At 43.7% G+C, this 19,828-nt stretch overlaps 1 protein-coding gene across 2 annotated transcripts in view; it reads right to left on the reverse strand.

The window, feature by feature from the left end:
- GSDME (gasdermin E) overlaps window positions 1-19,828 on the reverse strand; it is a 1,102,496-nt gene that overhangs the window by 226,159 nt on the left and 856,509 nt on the right. For both annotated transcript variants that reach the window (XM_044067553.1, XM_044067554.1), the window contains one exon: window positions 5,750-5,877. In XM_044067553.1, the coding sequence (XP_043923488.1) occupies window positions 5,750-5,877 (128 nt within the window). The remainder of the gene's footprint in view (window positions 1-5,749; window positions 5,878-19,828) is intronic.

The raw sequence follows: 19,828 nt of genomic DNA on the forward strand, positions 1-19,828 counted from the left end.
TGAGCACAGTGGAACCAAAATCAGCTCTACTCCTACAGGCCATATCCAATTTATAATATGAAATGAAAGTATGAGGAGTGGCCCATGTGGCTGCAGCACAAATAGATTCCATTGGTAGTCTTGCTTGAAAAGCTACCAAAGTAGCTAATGCTCTGGTGGAATGACCTTTAGGTTTAGTAGGGAGTTCTTTATGTCTCAGTTGATAAATCAAAGTAATAATAGAGGACAACCACCTGGATAAGGTTACTTTAGAAACTGGCAGTCCCTGTTTGCCCTCAGCATAGGACAGGAAAAGTTGGTCTGATTTTCTTGTTTGCTTAGTCCTATCCAAATAAAAACGTAATTGCCTATGAACGTCCAATTGGTGTAACTTTTGTTCAGCTTTGTTCGAATAGTTAGAAAAAAAGACAGGCAGATCAATAGCCTGATTCAGGTTTGTTTCGGAAGGTATCTTGGGCAGAAACGAAGGATTTGTCCTGAGTGAAACTCTATCCTTATGAAACACAAGGTAAGGAGGATGAATACAGAGGGCTTGAAGTTCCGAAACTCTCCTAGCTGAGGTGATGGCTACTAAAAAGAGAGTCTTCCAGGAGAGTAATTTTAAGGAACAGGAAGCCACAGGTTCAAAAGGGGGAAGAATCAAGGAAGCTAATATCAAGTTTAAATCCCACGGAGGCGGGGGATCTCTGACCGGGGGCCTAAGCAAAAAAGTCCCTTTAAGAAAGGCCTTGCAAAGTTTGTGGGACATGATGCTGGTTTCTGATAGGCCAGCGTGGAAAGTTGCAATAGCAGCTAACTGGACCCTAATGGTGGCAGACGAGGAGCCAGCCTGAAAAAGTTCTGCTAAAAAATCTAGAACGTGATGGACAGGGGCTAAAAAGGGATCTATATTCCTAACCTCTGCCCAGAAAGAGAAACGTTTCCACTTACTAGCATAAGTCTTCCTGGTGGTAGATTTGTGTGAAGAAAGGATGATTTCACGTACCGGCTGAGAAATATGTGGAAGCCTGGCTAAGGTTGGAAGTGGAGCAACCAAGCCGTGAGGTTGAGAGACTGAAGAGATCGGTGCAGCCCGCCCGACTGATAAACCATGAGGTCTGGCACTAGGTCCAGATTCCAAGGCTGCTCCAGCAGGTGACGATGCAGGAATGGGAACCAAATCTGTCGAGGCCAGTAAGGGGCAATGAGGATCATCCTGGATCCCAATGCGGTCGCCTTCTGAATTAGTTTGGGAATTAGGGGAAAAGGTGGGAATGCATACAGAAGACCCTGGGGATGAATCGTGAACTAGAGCGTCTCTGGGAGAGTGGCCAGGATGGGGGAAGAGAGTGAAGAAATCGTCGCACTTGCTGTTGAGAGGAGTTGCAAAAAGGTCGCAGGAAGGTTGACCCCATCTGCGGAAAATTTTGTCCGCTACTGACAGATTATGAGACCACTCGTGAGGCATGAGAATAGCTCTGCTTAGCCTGTCCACTATGACGTTGGACTTCCCGGGGATGTGCGTTGCTATCAGAAACCGTTGAGAGGAGATCGCCCACTGCCAGAGTCTGAGTGCTTCTCGACATAAGGGATAGGACTTGGTTCCACCCTGCTTGTTGATGTACCACACTACAGACATATTGTCTGTTTGAATTGCAATAGTCCCGGTGGGTAGAGAGTCCTGAAGAGCTTGCAACGCTAAAAGCACCGCTCTCATCTCCAAGACGTTTATGTGCAGGTGGTACTCTAGAGGTTGCCAAGTGCCCTGGAAGTCCTGCCCTGAAAATGCCCCCCCCCACCCAATCAGGGAGGCATCCGTGGTCACTGTGGCAACAGGAGGAGGAAGAACAAACGGTCTGCCCTGGAGATCTAGAGGGGAGACCATCCACCAAGCCAGTTGGTCTTTGCATGATTGAGTGATTATTATCTTGTGAGACATCGGCAGTTGCTGAAAGGACCATTGGGTAAAAAGCATCCACTGAAGAATCCGCATGTGAAAATGAGCCAGGGGAACTAGTATGATTGTTGCTGCCATGAGACCCAACATTTTTAGTACAAATCTGGCCTGAATCCTCTTGCACTGTAGTAAGACCTGCACATGTCGGCGAATGTCTGACACTCTGTCTAGAGGAAGTTTTGCGGACAGATCTCTTGTATTTAATCTTGCGCCTATAAAGGTTATAGACTGACAAGGCAACAATGCAGATTTTTCGAAATTTACTGAGATACCTAGCTCGGAGCAAGTTTGGATGGTATAATCCATGGCTCGCAGTAGCTGATGCCTGGTGGAAGCAGTAAGGAGCCAGTCATCTAGATATGGAAACACCTGGAATCCTCGCTGTCTCAGGTGAGCCGTAACCACTGCCATGCATTTGGTGAACACCCTGGGGGGCTGTGGTGAGACCAAAGGGCAGGGCTCTGAACTGATAGTGACTGGCTCCCAGCCGGAAGCGGAGAAACCTTCTGGAGCGCCTGTCCATTTTGATATGGTAGTACGCATCCTGAAGGTCAATGGAGCACATCCAATTGTCCTGACCCAAAAAGGGTAGAATGGACTGAAGCGTGACCATCCGGAACTTCGTTCTTTGAACAGATTTGTTTAACCTGCTGAGATCCAAAATGGGTCTCCAGTCCCGTCTTTTTTGGTACCAAAAAGAACTTGGAGTAAATTCCGGATCCTTGCTGGTCTGTTGGGACTGGCTGGATGGCCCTTTTTTTTAGCAGTTTTGAAATTTCTGTCACTGCTTGTTCCCTTAGACCGGGTGGAACATCTGGAAGGGACCTGGTTGTTTGTACAGGGGTGTGGACAAAGGGGATTTTGTAACCCTCGGATATGATGGACCGTACCCATTTGTCTTGTGTGAGGAGTTGCCAGGCTTCTGGGTACAGTGACAATCTTCCCCCGACTGCCTCCGAAGGTGGACAGTTGGGCAGCCCCTCAGGGGTGCTGAAAGGGTTTGTCAGAGAAAGATTCTCTGCTACCCTGATTTTGTGGACCCCCTCTGCCCCTCGGGCGGCGTCTATTATTGTTCCCTCCCCTACTCCTGGAGGGAAACTCACCACGTGTGTCAGGCACGACTCCCTGGGGTTTCCGAAACCACATTTTCCCACTCTTCTGAACTTTAGGGTATGGTCTAGAGGGAGTAGAAAAATGGACTCCCACGGCAGAGAGAGTCTTGCCTTCCTGTTCACACCTGGTAAGGGTATCCTTCACCTGTGGTCCAAACAGAGCCGAACCATCGAAGGGGGTATTGGTGAAGGACGCCTTAAAGGGGTCAGCAAAGTTACATAACCTCATCCAGGCATGTCTTCTCAAAGCCACGCCTGTACCTGCGGCCCTACTCACCCCATCAGCTGTATAAGAAATGAGCCACATGGAGGAGTTGACGACTGAGTTAACGGTCGCCAGCTGGGAGTTAATCTTATCTTGAGCCCCCACAGCTGATGGATCCTGAAGGGTATCACCTAGTTCTTTGAGAAGATCCCTTTGAAGGCGGGTGAAGTGACACAGATAATTCAGCGACCGCATGGAAAAAGTACTTGAGGAAAACATCCGCTTCCTGTACCTGTCCATTGTCCTAGACTCTTTATTAGGTGGATGGACAGGCACCGAAGGGTCAGCCAACTCCTTCTTCGTGGCTGCTGCCACCATCATGGCATCAACGGGGACACCTTTTGTCAAAAATTGTTTGTTGGGTGGGGCTGTAATGAAGTTAGTGGGCCTACGGGGAGTTGGTTCCACTGTGTCCGGGGCTGACCAGGCCCTTCGAGCCACTACTTCCATGAGCGGGTCGAAGGGTGGAGACACCCAGGAGGTGGAAGGGCGAGAACCAAACGCATCCAGGTATACCGACTCGTCCTCAGAAGGGTTAAGGGCAGTCCAGTTCCCCCTCTTCTTAAGGATCTCTAAGATGTCTGAAAAAGAGACATCCTCAGAGGGGGATCTTGGGGACCCTTCCGAATCCTCCAAGTCAGTATCAGACATGACTGACTCGGGGGAGTTGACATGTTTCCTCTTACACTTTCTCTTCCGAAGGGGCTCCTCTGAAAGATCAGGGGTGGCCTCTGAAGAGGAAGATACGCCCAATGGGGTGACCTGGAGCGTCTGTTCTCCACGCTTGGGGTCAGGGGGGTGGGCAGAGACCGATGCAGGCACCATGGGGGGAGGAGCCGAAGGGGCCGATCGAGGAGCTGACTCAGGAGTCAGCACGCTCCTCATGACCTCGAAGGCGCCCCTATCAGGCAGAGCAGACGGTCCCCGCTCCGAAGAGACGTGAACCCCTGCTGGCACCGAGAGGGACGGCTCCGAGGCCGATGTCGGGGCCGAGCTCACCTGCGCCGAAGCCCCGAGAGGGAGAACGGGGTCGGACAATGGTCCGATGCCACTCGCCCCCTCGGAGCCGACGAGGGAGTCCCAGCGCTCAGATCCCTCCAAGGAAGGAGCCAATGAAGAGATCGGAGCCGACGAAGGAGCCAAAAAGTGTGGTATTGGCTCCGACGATTCCAAGATTCGAGCCCCAACCAGCTCCAGCTCCGAACGCAAAGGGGGAGTCAGAGGAGGAATTGCAGAAGACACCGGGACAGCCACAGTCTGTTGAGAAGGGCTGGTTAACATTTGGGCCAGGGCCTGCGATTTAAGGAGTCTACTGACCACCCTCTCCAAGTCATGATCAGATAGCCTGGAGGACCGAGAGGAGTGGGACCTATGGCTTAGTTCAGACTGAAGCAATGGTGACTTTGGAGCTGAACGAACCGATTCTAGGGAAGGGGACCTTGAATGTTTTCGGTCCAAAGATGGTTCCGACACTAAAGTCGGAGCCGATTGAGGTCTAGAGATGTCGGCTCCAGCCGGAACCGAAGAGGAGGAAGATGCTCCGCCCGGTGACGGCTCCGAACTGGGAGCCGACGGTTTGGCGGGCTTTGAGGATTTCCCCGACTGAGGTTTCGCTGGGGATCCCTCTGGCTTAAGTAAGCCTCTCAAAATAAGCTTGTTCCTACGCTCCTGCAGGACTCTCGGGCTGAAGGTGTGACAGACCGAGCAGGAGTCCTGCAGGTGTAAGGAACCCAAGCAATACACACAAGAACTGTGACCGTCTGTCAGAGACATCTTCTGACAGCACGAATCACACTTCTTGAAGCCTGAAACTTTAGTATCCTTGGACATACTGGCAAGGGGATACTAAAGAGAGAAAAATTAAACTAGTGCTTAAACAAGGCACACAGAAAACACTCACACACCCGCACTAGTTAAGCCAACAATAATAACTACAAAAACAAACCTATCACCACACTTAATAACAACAACAACTATCCTTAATAAAAGTATACAAATAACAAAGGGGGGGGGAAGAAAACTCCCTAACAAAAAATGAGTTTCCTAGGTGGGATAAACTAGGTGATACACAGTTTAACTACACTAAAAGGGAAGACTATCTAAATATACTAAAAATACAAGGTAAATTTTTAGCTGATAATACAAAAAAAAGGAATAATACGACCTGTGCCAGTAAAATCGCAACCTCGTAGCTGAAGCGGCAAACAAGATCTGGGTATCTAGCGCCAAGCATTGTAGGATATGGGGAGGCCTCGAGCCAGTAAATAGCTCTCGAGCTTTAGTAGATGGCCGAGTTGGAGCCGAAGATCGGCTCCGAACCCAACCAGCAAGAATGAAGGCGAGATAGACAACTTAACATCCAGTCTTCTGATATCTCTCCAGTCTTCCATTTGACACTTCTGCTAAAGTATAACTTACAGTTGACCATCAACTTACTATGTCTTCCAGCAGAGTAATCTGTTCTCCATTAAACAGCATTTCATAGCAGATTTTGTTTAACTTTGAGCGTCTGTCCTTTGGTAAGTCAGCGAGGGGCTTCAAGTATTCCTTAATCTCTGGCCATGCTTTAAAAAAAAGAGACATTTGTACTTAGGGTTGATACAAAAAAAGTTCAGCAAATGAAATGCAAAAGCTCTTCAATATGAGGTGGCATTCAGCTTGTTTGTTTATTTATTATCTGTTCTAATATCTACTCTACCCATCATCAGCTGGTGTGCAGGAATACATACATATCTTAAAAAAAAAGGGATGAAGAATAAATGTACATGGAGTGCACCCTGTCATTTCACAAATAGTAGTAGGTGCTTTGCCAGGTCATGCCATGGAAGTTAGAAAATGGAGACCACAGTGTGAAGTGACAATAGCTGTGCAATATCTCTGTGCCACAGCATAAAGCACACTCAGATCAGCTGATAATGTATAAGATGGAAAGACAAGAAGATGCCCGGTGAATTTGTCCAAAGATAATCTTTGAACCTGTGGTTTAATACTACCACAGACACCACTTATCTGTCTACTGCTGGCACGAGGTGTTTACTCTGAGCCTTCTCCTTTCAAGGTTTGTACTGGGAATAAATCCATGTGCCTGGTAGAGGACACTACTGATCCAGGGCAAGAATGTGTACAGCTGTATCATCCAATAGGAAACAACTTCTGTGACTGCAAAACACTCAGTAGTTACTAAAGTTTGGAGATCAATATTTGTACAACTGAACAAGTCCTGATCCACATCTTAAGGCTAGAACTAGTCTGAAGGACAACACTCTGAAAACACAGTTTACATTAAAGCAATATAATTAATACAATCTTAGCAACAATACATTAATACAATTTTTTTCATCAGTGCATTATTTTGCATTATTTTACAGCTGTTGATAAGTCGCTTCTTTAAAAGTGAAACCAGACCACACAAATAACAACTTTTCAGTAGAAAACTGACACCTCTTATCATAAGGACAGCATTCTAACGAACATCCAATACATTTTTGGTTTTTGGATGTTTTGCTGAAAAACATCACACAAAGGAATGTGTCACTACAAAGGGGCTCTTCTTAACATGCAAGTTTTACAGGGCTGCAGGGGGTGATGCCCTACTGCCATGAAAAAAAATCAACACTTTATCCTAATGTTACTCTGCCGATATTGTCGGGACCCTTTTTTTGTTGAATATTTTATTGAACAATTATTTAATATGTACAACAAAACACTATATACAACAATATCTGTAAATTTCTAATTAAATATATAAATATAGCTGCATAAAAGTCCATGAATGTACTAAATGCCATTATTAAAAAGGAAAGACAGAAAAAGAATAATCAAAGGGAGTAAAAAAATAAAAACGGCAAAGAAAACAAAACTACCTAAAAAATCACAACTTATCTATGATGACAAATGTTAAATAAATTAGTATACGTTTCATGATGTAATGCTCTGTTGAAGGCTACTCATTTGACAAGATGGTCTACAGCCTGGTATTTTCCCTTAATAATTGCCCTTTCAGTTTACTTCGGTTTCACCCACTACAGCTCACCCACTACAGTGCTTCTGGACTTCTCATCAAACTTCTGTATACATCATCTACTTTTATCTTCATCCCATATTCTCCAAGAGAACTATGTATTTCCACCTGCCTTCAAACCTTTAAATTCAATATTTCAATATTTTTTTCTCTACACCTAATGTACCTACAGAATGGAAAAAGGCTACAATCATTCTAGTCCCAAAACTCCATTAACGTGACCTATTTTTTTTTTTTTGTTAACCAGGTTAGTCCCACTAGGCTAGCAACCTTTTTTCAGGGGAAACCCAAGGAGGTATTTATATTACCAGGGGAAATTTGGCCAGGGCATCAGGGAACTTCTCATTTTACAGAAGCACTTCCTGTTTCCATTCCAGGCAGAGAGGCCAGAGAAATAAAGAAATAGATGGGCAGACAAGCAGATAATGGTGTGTGACAGAAATGGAGGGGAAAGCAAATATCAAGACTGGAGAATGTGAACAAGATTCTGAAGAGTTGTTTCAAAGACGTCTGTTTGATGGAGATGAGTCAGCAAATGATGGATGTATAATTGCAACCTTCCAGTCGGGAGGGCTGCGGAATGACTTACTTAAAGAAATGGTGACAAAGAATGAACCAGAAAATGAAGGAGACATTTCCTGGGCGAATATCATGGAGAAAATACAAAAGGAGGATGCAGAGACAATTCTGAAGAATAGTGGTAAGGATGAAAAAAAAAAGAAAACATATGCAGAGAAAGTAAAAGAAGGCAAAAGGGGAATAATAGAAAAAAATCAGAAGAAAATGAAAAACAAAAGTATGTAGTAAGGATTCAATGTACAGAAGACAAAGAAATTGACAAATAAGAAGTGTGGGACAATTTTATAGCTCCTTTGGGAGTAAAAGCACATGAGATAAGAGCATTTATTCTTATTAACAAAAAGACATTTTGTGATATTACATTTGAGATGATTTTCTTCAATGTAAATTTTTCTTGGAGAATATGAAAAAAAGAAAGACTGTAACCCATGGAATCTTTATGTGTAAAAGCATTTAACAGGGAAACAAACAAAAACAGAATTCATGTACAATTTTGAAGAGAGGTGGAAAGAGAGACTTTGAAAGAACATTTGAAAAATTTATGTACAGAAGTACTGGACACTGTAAAATTTATGATAAAATGGCTTTATGGACTGGTGGAAGAGACTGTAACATTGTGCTAAAAATAGAGAAAAAATACACATATACCAAGCATGACAAATGTGGAAGGAAATGGGTGTTGTAAAATATTGGGTACAACTCAAAACATTTTTTTTTTTGTGAAAAGATGGACATTTGATAAGTAACTGTGATAAAAGAAAATGTTACATTTGTGGAGGAATGGGACATGATGCAAAAAATATGAATTGAAATGTTATAAACGTAATAAAATTGGACATTTATGGAAGGATTGCAAAAATGAAAATAAGAGTAAGGAAAAAAGAAAAAGAGAGAAGAAACTGAACAAAGAGAAGAAATTATAGAAGTAATAGAAATAGAAGGGAATGAGATGAGAAAAAATAATAAAGAGGTCACAGAAGAAGGTTCTGAAATAAGTGATGACGAAGACATAAACTGGGAGGTAGTAAAATAAAAAAAATCTATAGGTAAATGGGAAAAAGAAAAAAATACATACAGCTAATAATTGGGGATTTGTATAGTTAAGGTATAGCACTCACATACACAAGATACAGAGGGAAACTGGCTAGGCTTAGAAAAGGCCTGTTAAGAAAGCTAATCTGGTAATTAGCTATGTACTTATGAAACCATGAAACTAAGGAAAATTGAAAATTAACATTTCAGAGTGCTTTCTGTGATGTGAAAAGTATTAAGCAGGAGGAATATCCTTAGCTGAAAGCGCTTACTATCAATAAACAGTCTGTGCTGTTGCTGCTTTGTCTGATTCCACTTATTCACATTATTTTAGTTTTTAGTTTTTCGTTTTTTTACATGAAAACATTTTATAAAAATTAGTCTGAATGGTGGAGAATACTTAAGGAAAAATATAAAACATGTTTTTTTACAGTAGTAACATGATGTGAAAAAAGCAAAGAAAAATATAAAATGACATAACATTGGAAGATTTAGGACATAATGACAGAAAGTACTCTGAAAAAGAAAAACTATAAGAAAGAAAGTAAGAAAAAATACAAGAATTGTTATATAAGAATACACGTTTTACAAAGAAAAAGAGAAGTATTGCGTTATTTAAGTAAATTAGTAAAGGAAGATGGTAGTGAAATGACTGAAGTAAAATGTAAGCGGAGAAATAGAAAGAACTCAGGAAAATATTACAACAGTGTAGTATTGTATATGTACAAGAAATGCTTAAAGAAAAAAGTATTGAAAAAAACATTGAAAGTAAAAAAAAGTTAACAGAAACAAGAGAATAAAGAGATGGAAAAGGAGAGTTTTTTTTAAATAAGCAAGATAAACTATTAGGACAAGTAGATATAGGTTTGGCTGCAGGACCACATAGAATAGGGTATGAAATGAAAAAAAAATGGCAACTATATATATGTTTAAGATTTTGAATGAATGGCTAAATGACAGTTTTATGGATGAAGAATTATGTAGTGTAATACTTAAATTCATATGCAAGAAGGAAGATAGAAAACAATTAAAAAAATGGAGACTGATAATATTCAATAATAACGATTATATTATCTTTATGAAAATAATCCGAAAGAGATTTGAAACTAAAATGGAAAATATTATGGAAGACAGTATATATAGTATGAAGGGGAAGGGTTGCCAAGAATTATTGTGGATGATATAATGAATAGAAAAAAAAAATCATGTCATACGGAATAAAAGAATAATAGGGCATTTGATATAATTGGACTTGAAATCTTTTTGGTTATAATGAAAGAATGTAATATAAGTCAGACTGTTAGGAAATTATGTATGTCAGCGTATAGCAATAATAAAGTAAAATACTTCTAAAAGGCTGGTTCAGCCAAGAGGTACATAAGAAGAGTGGTGTAAGATAGGGATGTCCAATGAGTTATATACTCTTTGCATTAGTTATGAATGTGATAGTACATGAAATAAATTACAAAATGAAGGAGGCAGGTTATATAACACCTGAAGGGTTAAGAATTCCACTTCTGTTAACATATGCTGTTTACATTACAATAATTGCAAAAAAATGTATAAAAGAAGTAATGAATTACACAAATGAGTATCTAGAGGTGGAAGGGATAACTTTAAATAAAGAGAAAAGTAAAGGTTTAGGTGATGTAAAAAAGATAGGGGGTATATATATTTTACAGTGAATGAAATTTCTGTGTTGGTTTAAACTTTGGAAATGCAGATGTAAGTAGAAATCAATGGGAAAAAAACAAAAGAAATTAAAAAAATGTCTTTTCTGGAGAACATATATATTGCCACTTGAAAATGGTTTATCTGACAAGTTCAGTACTGAGGGGAAAATAGCATACTTAGCAAGTGTATTTTTGTTGCTAATAGTATTTAAAATGAATTACTACAGATATTACTTTCATTTATATAGGATTTTACATTAAACACAGTAAATATAGAAGTTTGTATGTAAATAAAGAGGAAGGAGGTTTAGGGTTAATTAACTCAGTGGTATAGGCTGCTTCATTAAATTTGACAAAGTGTTAAAGTAGATTAATGAAAAAGATGAGAAATTAGTAGTAAAACTGTATAAATATAAGTAAGATACATTTTATGCTATGGTAAAAAAAAGAGAAAGAGAAAAAAGAAATAAAATGTTACCAAGAAAAAATATCTTTGTGGAAAATAAAAATTGATGACATGGAAAAGGTAGAAACGTATGGTATAACAATATAATGATAAAACATTACTATTACAAGTGTAAAACCAATCAAACAATCAAAATTAAGGCTATAAAAATAAGACGCAAATGGTGTAATAAGAAAGTAAAATGTGTGGAGACTGGTAAAAGATAAATTACCAGTAAAAGGAAATTTGCCATATAAAAAGAAAAATGATAGAATATGTTTACATTGTCAAGAACAAGTAACTACAGAACAGTTGTTTTTTAAATGTAAAAGAGAAAAAAGTTATGGGGGAAAATTATATAAAGATTATTTTGAAGATATATACAAAGTGGATAAAATAAACATGGATATGATTAAATATGTATATTACAAGAATAGTAGTAAAGACTATGTTAAAATAATATATACAAACTTATTTTACATCATATGGAATAAAAGAATAAATGAAAATTATGTTTAATGATAAATGGATTTTAGCAACAATATTAAATAAAACCAGACAGTGGTTATGGAAAAAGGACTGGGGTCTAATAGGTATGGGGTCTACATTAAATCAGCAAATGCTTAAAAAAGTGAATGCTGATTTATCAACCCCATGTAAGCGAAATCTTACAATCCCGAACACTCGGAACAGCAATTTTTTTCCCAGGGAAAAAATTGCTGTTCCACAAAAATAAATAAATAAATAAATAAAATAAAAACTTCAAAACATTACATAAATCTCCCCTACTTAAATATACCAACTCCAAGATCGCACTACAGTGACAGAAATGGCAAAGTAACGGAGGCGGCCAAGCGAAAGAAATCGCTTATATGCCATTTCGTGCTTTCAAGTTCGATCAAAATGCATTTGAAGGATTGAGTCTTATATTATATAATAGGAACCCTAGGTATGACAACTTAGTATGATTTGTAAAGGAAATTATGAATATGTGTAAATATATTTGGATATCTATATATCTGTAAATTCTTGTAAATAAACAGTCTTTTTGCATAGAAATAAAGGACACCTGCTCTTTTTGATGGTTGGTGTCAAGGGATCTTTTACATCCACCTAAGTTTTCACCAATTCAAGTAGATGAACCTTGGTATAACATTTAATCTGAGAGATGACACACTCAGGAGTGTAACACCCCCTTATGCTTCACTGCAGTGTCAGCAATCACACTCTCTGGTATGGGAATAGAAACCAGTCTTCTGCACCAAAGGCAAGCATGCTACGAGTTGTGCCACTGATGCTGCTAATGAACTAGTTTTTAAACGAGAACACTTTTGTCCCATTGCTATCCTTTCGCCTAGATAAAAAAATGAACATATTTTCAATAAGCAGGGAATTCAGTTTATACAGGAAAAGTTCATTCAGTCAACTAGACTAGCTTTAACACCTCTATAACTCCTCTTCAAACTGCAAATGCCATCTTTTTCTACCAAAATACTTTTAACTTTTATTCAGTTTTCTTTTATTTAATTAGAAGTTATGTACTCACCATAACGTTCCATCTGAGTAGGTGTATTCATTTGTCTGCAACCTGTGGGTTATGGATCCGATATCGGATCCGAACCGGCATGGTTTACCAGCTATGGATCCAAGCTTTCAGCTCCTCCCCTCACCCATAATGCCCTGCTCTACTCTCATGACCTCAGATCGAGTTTGCCAATGGCAAGAACACCCTGAAAAGGGTAACACATCATATGCAGGAAACTGAAAGGCCAGGGGTATAGGAGGGCGGGATGGTTGCAGACAAATGAATACACCTACTCAGATGGAACGTTATGGTGAGTACATAACTTCTAAATCTAAAGTAGGAGATTCATTTGTCTGCAACCTGTGGGACAGAGTCCCCAGCTACCTGAATCTTGGGCAGCCATCATGGAAGGATATTCCGGAGCACCGTGGAGCCAAAGGATGCTCTACCCCTAGATGCAAGATCCAACTTGTAGTGGGAAATAAAAGTATGAGATGAAGCCCACGTGGCTGCTGCACAAATATCATCTAGAGGAATCCTAGCCTTAAAGGCTGCCGAGGTAGAGACTGACCGGGTTGAATGGGCATGTACACCCTCCGGTGCGGGCCTTCCAGCTTGATAAGCCAATAAGATACATTGTGAAATCCAGCGAGATAATGAGACTTTAGAAATTGGTTTGCCCAAATTAAATTTAGCAAAGGAAATGAACAACTGGTCGGATTGTCTATGACCAGCCGTCCTGTTTAGATAAAATCTAAGTTGCCTGTGAACATCTAAGGAGTGAAGCTTGTATTCACCTTTGTTTTCATATTTAGGAAAGAAGACAGGGAGGTTAATGGATTGATTAATGTTTGCTTCAGAAGCTACCTTAGGAAGAAAGGACGGGTTGGTCCTGAGGTAAACACGGTCCGGATGAAAGACCAAGTAAGGAGGTTTAGCTGATAATGCTTGAAGCTCTGAAACTCTCTTGGCCGAAGTAATGGCTACTAAGAAGGCGGTCTTGAAAGATAAGAATTTCAGATCTACAGTAGCTGCCGGTTCGAAGGGGGGGGGGAGCAGTCAAGGCCTGGAGAACTAAGGAAAGGTCCCAAGGAGGAACCGCTTGCTTTACAGGGGGCCTGAGAAGAAAAGTACCTTTAAGGAAAATCTTACACAACTTGGCCGACATCAGTGGATTGGAGTCATGACCAATGTGATAATGGGAAATTGCCGCAAGTTGTACTTTGACTGTGGAACTGCTGGCACCATCATTAAAAAGAGTGGTTAAGAAATCAAGCACCAAAGGGAGAGGAACTGTGAAGGGGTTTAGGCCTTGCCGCTCCGCCCACAACGAGAACTGTTTCCACTTGCTGCGGTAGACTTTCCTAGTGGATGGCTTATGAGCTGCCACCAGGATGGCCTTAACAGGGGACGAAATACCGGGAGTCCAGATCAAGAGTGGAACTGGAGCAGCCAAGCGGTCAGCTTCAGGTTGTCCAGGTTCGGAGGAGATAAGTGGGATGGATGAGATATCAGATCCGGAATGGGATCTAGAATCCAAGGAGGATTCACAGAGTGAGACCTTAGGAAGGGGAACCAGATCTGTCGAGGCCAAAACAGAGCAATGAGAATCATTCTGCACCCCAACCGAGAGGCTTTCTGAAGAACTTGGAGCATCAGAGGCAAGGGGATAAGCATAAAGAAGACCGGGTGGCCAAGCATGCACCAGAGCCTCTTGGGAACCTCCGGGAGGAGGTATCAGAGCGAAAAACTGTCGCACTTGGTGTTTGAGGGAGAGGCAAAAGATCGCAACAAGGAGTTCCCCACTGTGCGAATATGCGTTCCGCTACCTGAGTATTGAGAGACCACTCGTAAGGGGTGAGAATGGTGCGACTGAGTTTGTCCGCCAGGATGTTGGACCGACCCAGAATATGCGTTGCTATGAGAAAGCGGTTGGTGGAGATTGCCCATTCCCAAACTCTCATGGCTTCTCGACAAAGAGGGTAAGACCTGGTTCCTCCTTGCTTGTTGATATACCAGAAAACCGACATGTTGTCCGATTGAATCGCAATTGTTCCCAAGGGAAGAAAGGCCTGAAGTGCTAGCAACGCTAAGAGCACTGCTCTCATCTCTAGAACGTTGATATGCAGTAAGGTCTCTGAATCGTTCCACGTGCCTTGGACGGTCCGGCCTGCAAAATGCCCCCCCCACCCGAGGCGGGAGGCGTCCGTGGTCACCGTGGCGAGAGGGGGAGAAGCACAAAATGGGCGGCCTCCGTGGAGATCTGGAGAGTGTAGCCACCACAGGAGGGACCGCTTGCAAGCCTTGCTGATCGCAATGGGATGATGCATAGGAAGAGCAAGATACGACCACTGGACTAGGAGTGTCCATTGGAGGATGCGCATATTGAACCTGGCGAGAGGAAGAAGCGCTATAGCAGCCGCCATGGATCCTAGAGCCCTCAGGACCAACTCTGCCGGAACTGAGCTTGAGTGGAGAATGGCCCGCACCTGGAGTTGCAGATTTTGAACTCTGTCCGCAGTGAGGAAGGCTATTAATCTCCTTGTGTCTAACCTGGCACCTATAAAATCTATGAACTGCGTGGGTGCTAGGTTGGATTTTTTTGTGTTTATTGTGATGCCCAGACGGGGAGCAAGATGGAGAAAGGAGTCTCGCGCCAAAAGTAGTAGATGCCTTGTTGGGGCGGTGAGGTGCCAGTCGTCCAGGTAGGGAAAGACCTGTACCCCCTGAAGCCTCAGGTGGGCCGCTACCACTGCTAATACTTTGGTGAACACCCTGGGGGCTGTGGTGAGACCAAAGGGAAGGACCCGGAACTGGTAGTGACTGGCTCCCAGCCGGAAGCGGAGAAACCTCCTGGAGCGCCTGTCCATTAGTATGTGGTAGTACGCATCCTTGAGGTCTATGGAGCACATCCAGTGATTTTCTCCCAGAAGGGGGAGAACAGACTGCAACGTGACCATTCGGAACTTCTCCTTGGGAACTGCCAGGTTCAAGAGTGAAAGGTCTAAAATTGGTCTTAGATCCCCCGTCTTTTTTGGCACTAAAAGAACCTGGAGTAGAACCCTGATCCGATCTGGTCTGGGGGGACGGGCTGGATGGCTCTTTTCTTTAGCAGATGGCCAATCTCTGCCAAAGCGGCCTCCCACTGACCGGGTGGAACGTCGGGGAGGGACTTCAATTTTGGCAAATGAAGAAAGGGTATACGGTATCCTCTGGATATGATCTGGAGGACCCAGCGGTCTGATGTTATGGACTCCCATGCCGCTAGGTGCTCCGAAAAACGTCCCCCGACTGCCTCCAGAGTGGAGCAGCCGGGCAACCCCTCAGGGCTGCTGCGCGGGCCGTTCAGAGAAGGGTTCTCTGGACCTGAAATTTCTGGGAGCCCCTCTGCCCCTAGGGCGGCGTCCTCCCTGTCCTCCTCTGCCACAGAAGGACTGGTTGTCCGGAGCAGACTGAGATTGCTGCGACTTCCGGAACCACATCTTCTTCTGTCCCTTTTGGTTCCTAGAATAGGGCCTCTGTGGAGCAGAGAAGCGGATTCCGACGGCAGACAGTGTCTTCCCGTCCTTCTCGCTCTGGGTCAAAGTGTCGCGAACAGTTTTGCCAAAGAGGGCAGAACCATCGAAGGGGGCGTTCGCAAATGACGCCTTGAAGGGCTCTGAGAAATCGCAATGACGGAGCCAGGCCTGACGTCTAGTAACTAGGCCTGCCCCTGCGGCTCTAGCAGCACCTTCTGTAGCATGGGAGAGTAGCCGCATAGAGGTATTGGTGACGGACCTGAGAGTGGCCATGCGGGTGGAGTGCAGCACTTTGTCCTCCTCCGACATGGACTCTGGGGGGGATGCAGCGTATTCTTTAATAAGATCTCGCTGCATCCTAATCACGTTTGCCAGATAGTTCAGCGCCCTTACAGAGAAGGTCGCTGAACTAAACATTCGCTTCCCCAAGAGGTCCATCATCCGAGACTCCTTGCTCGGGGGATGGACTGAGGGACTCTCCTGAGCAAGTTCCCTCTTGGTGGCCGCCGCCGTCAACATGGCATCTACCGGAGGCCCCTTACTCCAATGGGCACGGTCAGCCGGGGGACTGAGAATACGGTCGGGCCTTTTAGGGATTGGCTCCACGGTGTCCAGTTCCTTCCACTCCCTGGTGATAATGAGGTCTACCAGGGGGTCGGCAGGAGGGGACACCCAAGAGGTAGACGGGCCCGCTTCAAATGCCTCCAAGAACACGGACTCGTCCGAGGAAGACTTGGGGGCAGACCCCCTTATGCGGAGCATTTCCATGATGTCTCCAAATGAGACATCCTCAGGGGGTGACAGTGGGGAGCCTTCCCCTTCCTCCAAATCCGTGTCTTCTGTGAGAGACTCGGGGGAGTCAATGTGCCTCCTTTTGCACGTATGTTTGCGGGGAACATCCTCCGGGGGGCTGTCAGAGGACTCCTCGCAAACAGTAACCTGTTCCAGGGGAACAGCTTGGGGCACAGGAGCGGGCTGTCCCAAGGGCCGGATGGTGGAAGCCTGACCCAGTGCAGAGGGAGCGCGGGACGGAGCCGAAGCAAGTGCTGGGGGTCCGGAGACCCTCAACAGGGCCCTCTCCACTACATCAAAAGCCGAAGGGGAGCCGACCTCGACCAAAGGATCCGACAATCGGCTCCCCCTCGGATCCGAGGAGTGGATCGGAGCCGGCGCCGAAGCGCTCGGATCCGAAGGGACAGTGCGCTCCGACACAGACGGCACCGAAGGAGCACTGATCCCCCCGGATCCGAAGCTCGGATCCAGGCTCCGAGAGGTCGGATCCGAAGCACTCGAGGGCAGGGTCGGATCCGAAGTACCAAGTACTATCGGCGCCGACCCACCCCCGGCTCCAAAGCTGCTCGGCTCCAACTGCTCAACCCGGGTAGTGGGTCGGAGAAGGAGCAATTGGCTTGAAAAAGGGGTCGAGCTCCCAGAGGGGAGGCAAGAGCACTCCCATCTGCATCTGGGCCTGGATGAACCTTCTCATCATCCGGTCCAGATCAGCGTCTGACAGGCTATAAGTTGATCTCGATGAGGCTACCGAGGTAGGCCTTGACTGCCTCCTCGATAGCCTCGACGGAGATCGGGTCTCCTCCTCCTCAGGTCCTGGTGAAAAACACACTGGAGACCGGAGCCGAAGAGGGGGAGAGCCAGCAGACAAGGAGGCCGGAGTAGAAGCCCGCTTGGCTGGCAGGGCCGAAACAGAGGTCTCGGCCCGCCGCTTATGGTGCTTCTCCCTCCGGTCCTTCTTTCTAGCTTCCCTCGCCTCCGAACCACTACAGGGAGGTTGAGTCCCAGGAGGAGGAGGGGGAGCCGGAGAGGAGACAACCGTAGAAACGGTTACCCCCGAAGGAGTGGAGGCCGGAGCCGAGTCCGGTGGCAAAAGACCCGCCAAGACAAGCTTGGACCTCCGCTCCTTCAATGCCCTGGGGTTGAACCCTGCACAAATGGAACATCCAGAAGTGAGGTGTTCAACCCCAAGGCATCTAACACACCGAGTGTGGCCATCAGCTGGGGAAAGCTTATGGCCACACTCGGAGCACTTGGAGAACACAGCTTTGGGTTGTTCAGACATCCCAAATGCAAAAAAGTTACTTAAACTAGAGTTAAAGCAAAGTAACAAAACCACTCAACAGGCCCAAACACACACTACGCTACCAGCGAGGGGAGGGATAAGTAAAATTAAATTTTAAAACACTAAAAGTATAATTAAGAAATAGGGAAACCTACACTTCCACACAACTTTCACACAAAACTTCAAAAATTAGCACTTTAAAGACTAAAAAACTGCACTTAGCTGAAGAGCTTAGGAACACAATCTGGTCACCAGCGCGGCAAACGAGATCTGGGGTCATGAGGGTAGAGCAGGGCATTATGGGTGAGGGGAGGAGCTGAGAGCTTGGATCCATAGCTGGTAAACCATGCCGGTTCGGATCCGATATCGGATCCATAACCCACAGGTTGCAGACAAATGAATCTCCTACTTCAGATCATTTGTTTACTGGGAAATTCTGACTGTGATAATATCCAGATTTTAGAGGAGGCCCACGGAGAAAAGATCCACATTGACATAATATGGTTGCAGTTCAATCAGTAAAAAAAAATCATCTTCAGTTCATGTAGTCTGAACCTATAAAAACATAGTACAAAAATTTGGACAGATATAAAAATTTGAAAAGGAAAATTGTCAGTAGTTAAAGAATTCATATGATACAGTTCATAGTGATGACATTAAACACAGAGTACACTTTTTGGAACAAAGATGACTAGATAATACAGCTTTTTTGACTGTGGACATTGTAAATTTGTTTAACATGATACCACATCCTCAGGGTATGAAAATGTTTCATGATTCTTTGGTTGAATCAGGCGTCTTTGATGGTAATGAAATAAATGTGTTGGACACCCTTTTGGAATTGACATTGCAATCCAAATTACATCCATAAAGATGATCAGTACTTTCAGCAGAAGAAGAGTGTAGCTCTTGTGCCCCCTTATTTGCTAACATTGCAATGTTACAGTGGGAAAAAGAACATGTGTTTATTGTGTTTAAGTCTGCACCCTGGCAGTTGGAGGCTCGATTTTTGGATGACATCTTTATCCCTTGGAAGGCAAGTGAATTGGCAGTACAGGAGTTTGTGAAATATTTGAAATCTACTACATTTTCTTTAAATTTACTTATGAGAATAATGGCAATAACATTAGTTATTTGGATGTATTAGTTAGTAAAGATGTCAACAAGGGGGTTACTGTAAGAAGTATTTATAGAAAGCCTACTTAATCTAACGGATTATTACATTACACTAGTTGCCATCCACAACACCATAAAAAGGGTATAGTAAGAGGACAATCTGTGAGATTAACAAGGATGGTATCTGAGGATATGACGTTTGAGGTAGAAAGCAACAAGTTGTCAGAAATGTTTTACACTAGGGGCTATCCGACAGATTTGGTAAGAGATGATTATTCTGAAGTTACAAGGAAAAGACATAGTGGTGAGTTGGTACCAATTCCTATGGCAAAGCAGACCCAGTCAATTGTAAATATGAAAGAACAATCTAAGGTTGAATTTATCAGTTCCTTTATTACTACCTTCACACAGGAACATGAATTTATTTACAAAATTCTTGAGAAAAATTGGAAAATATTCCAATGTTTTGATGGCTTAATTGAACTTATTGGGGAAAAGCAGAGAATAGTATATAGAAAAAGCAGACCTTTAA

Source organism: Protopterus annectens, chromosome 3.part1, assembly GCF_019279795.1.
Source record: "Protopterus annectens isolate FY-2018-M chromosome 3.part1, PAN1.0, whole genome shotgun sequence".
Taxonomy (NCBI): domain Eukaryota; kingdom Metazoa; phylum Chordata; order Ceratodontiformes; family Protopteridae; genus Protopterus; species Protopterus annectens.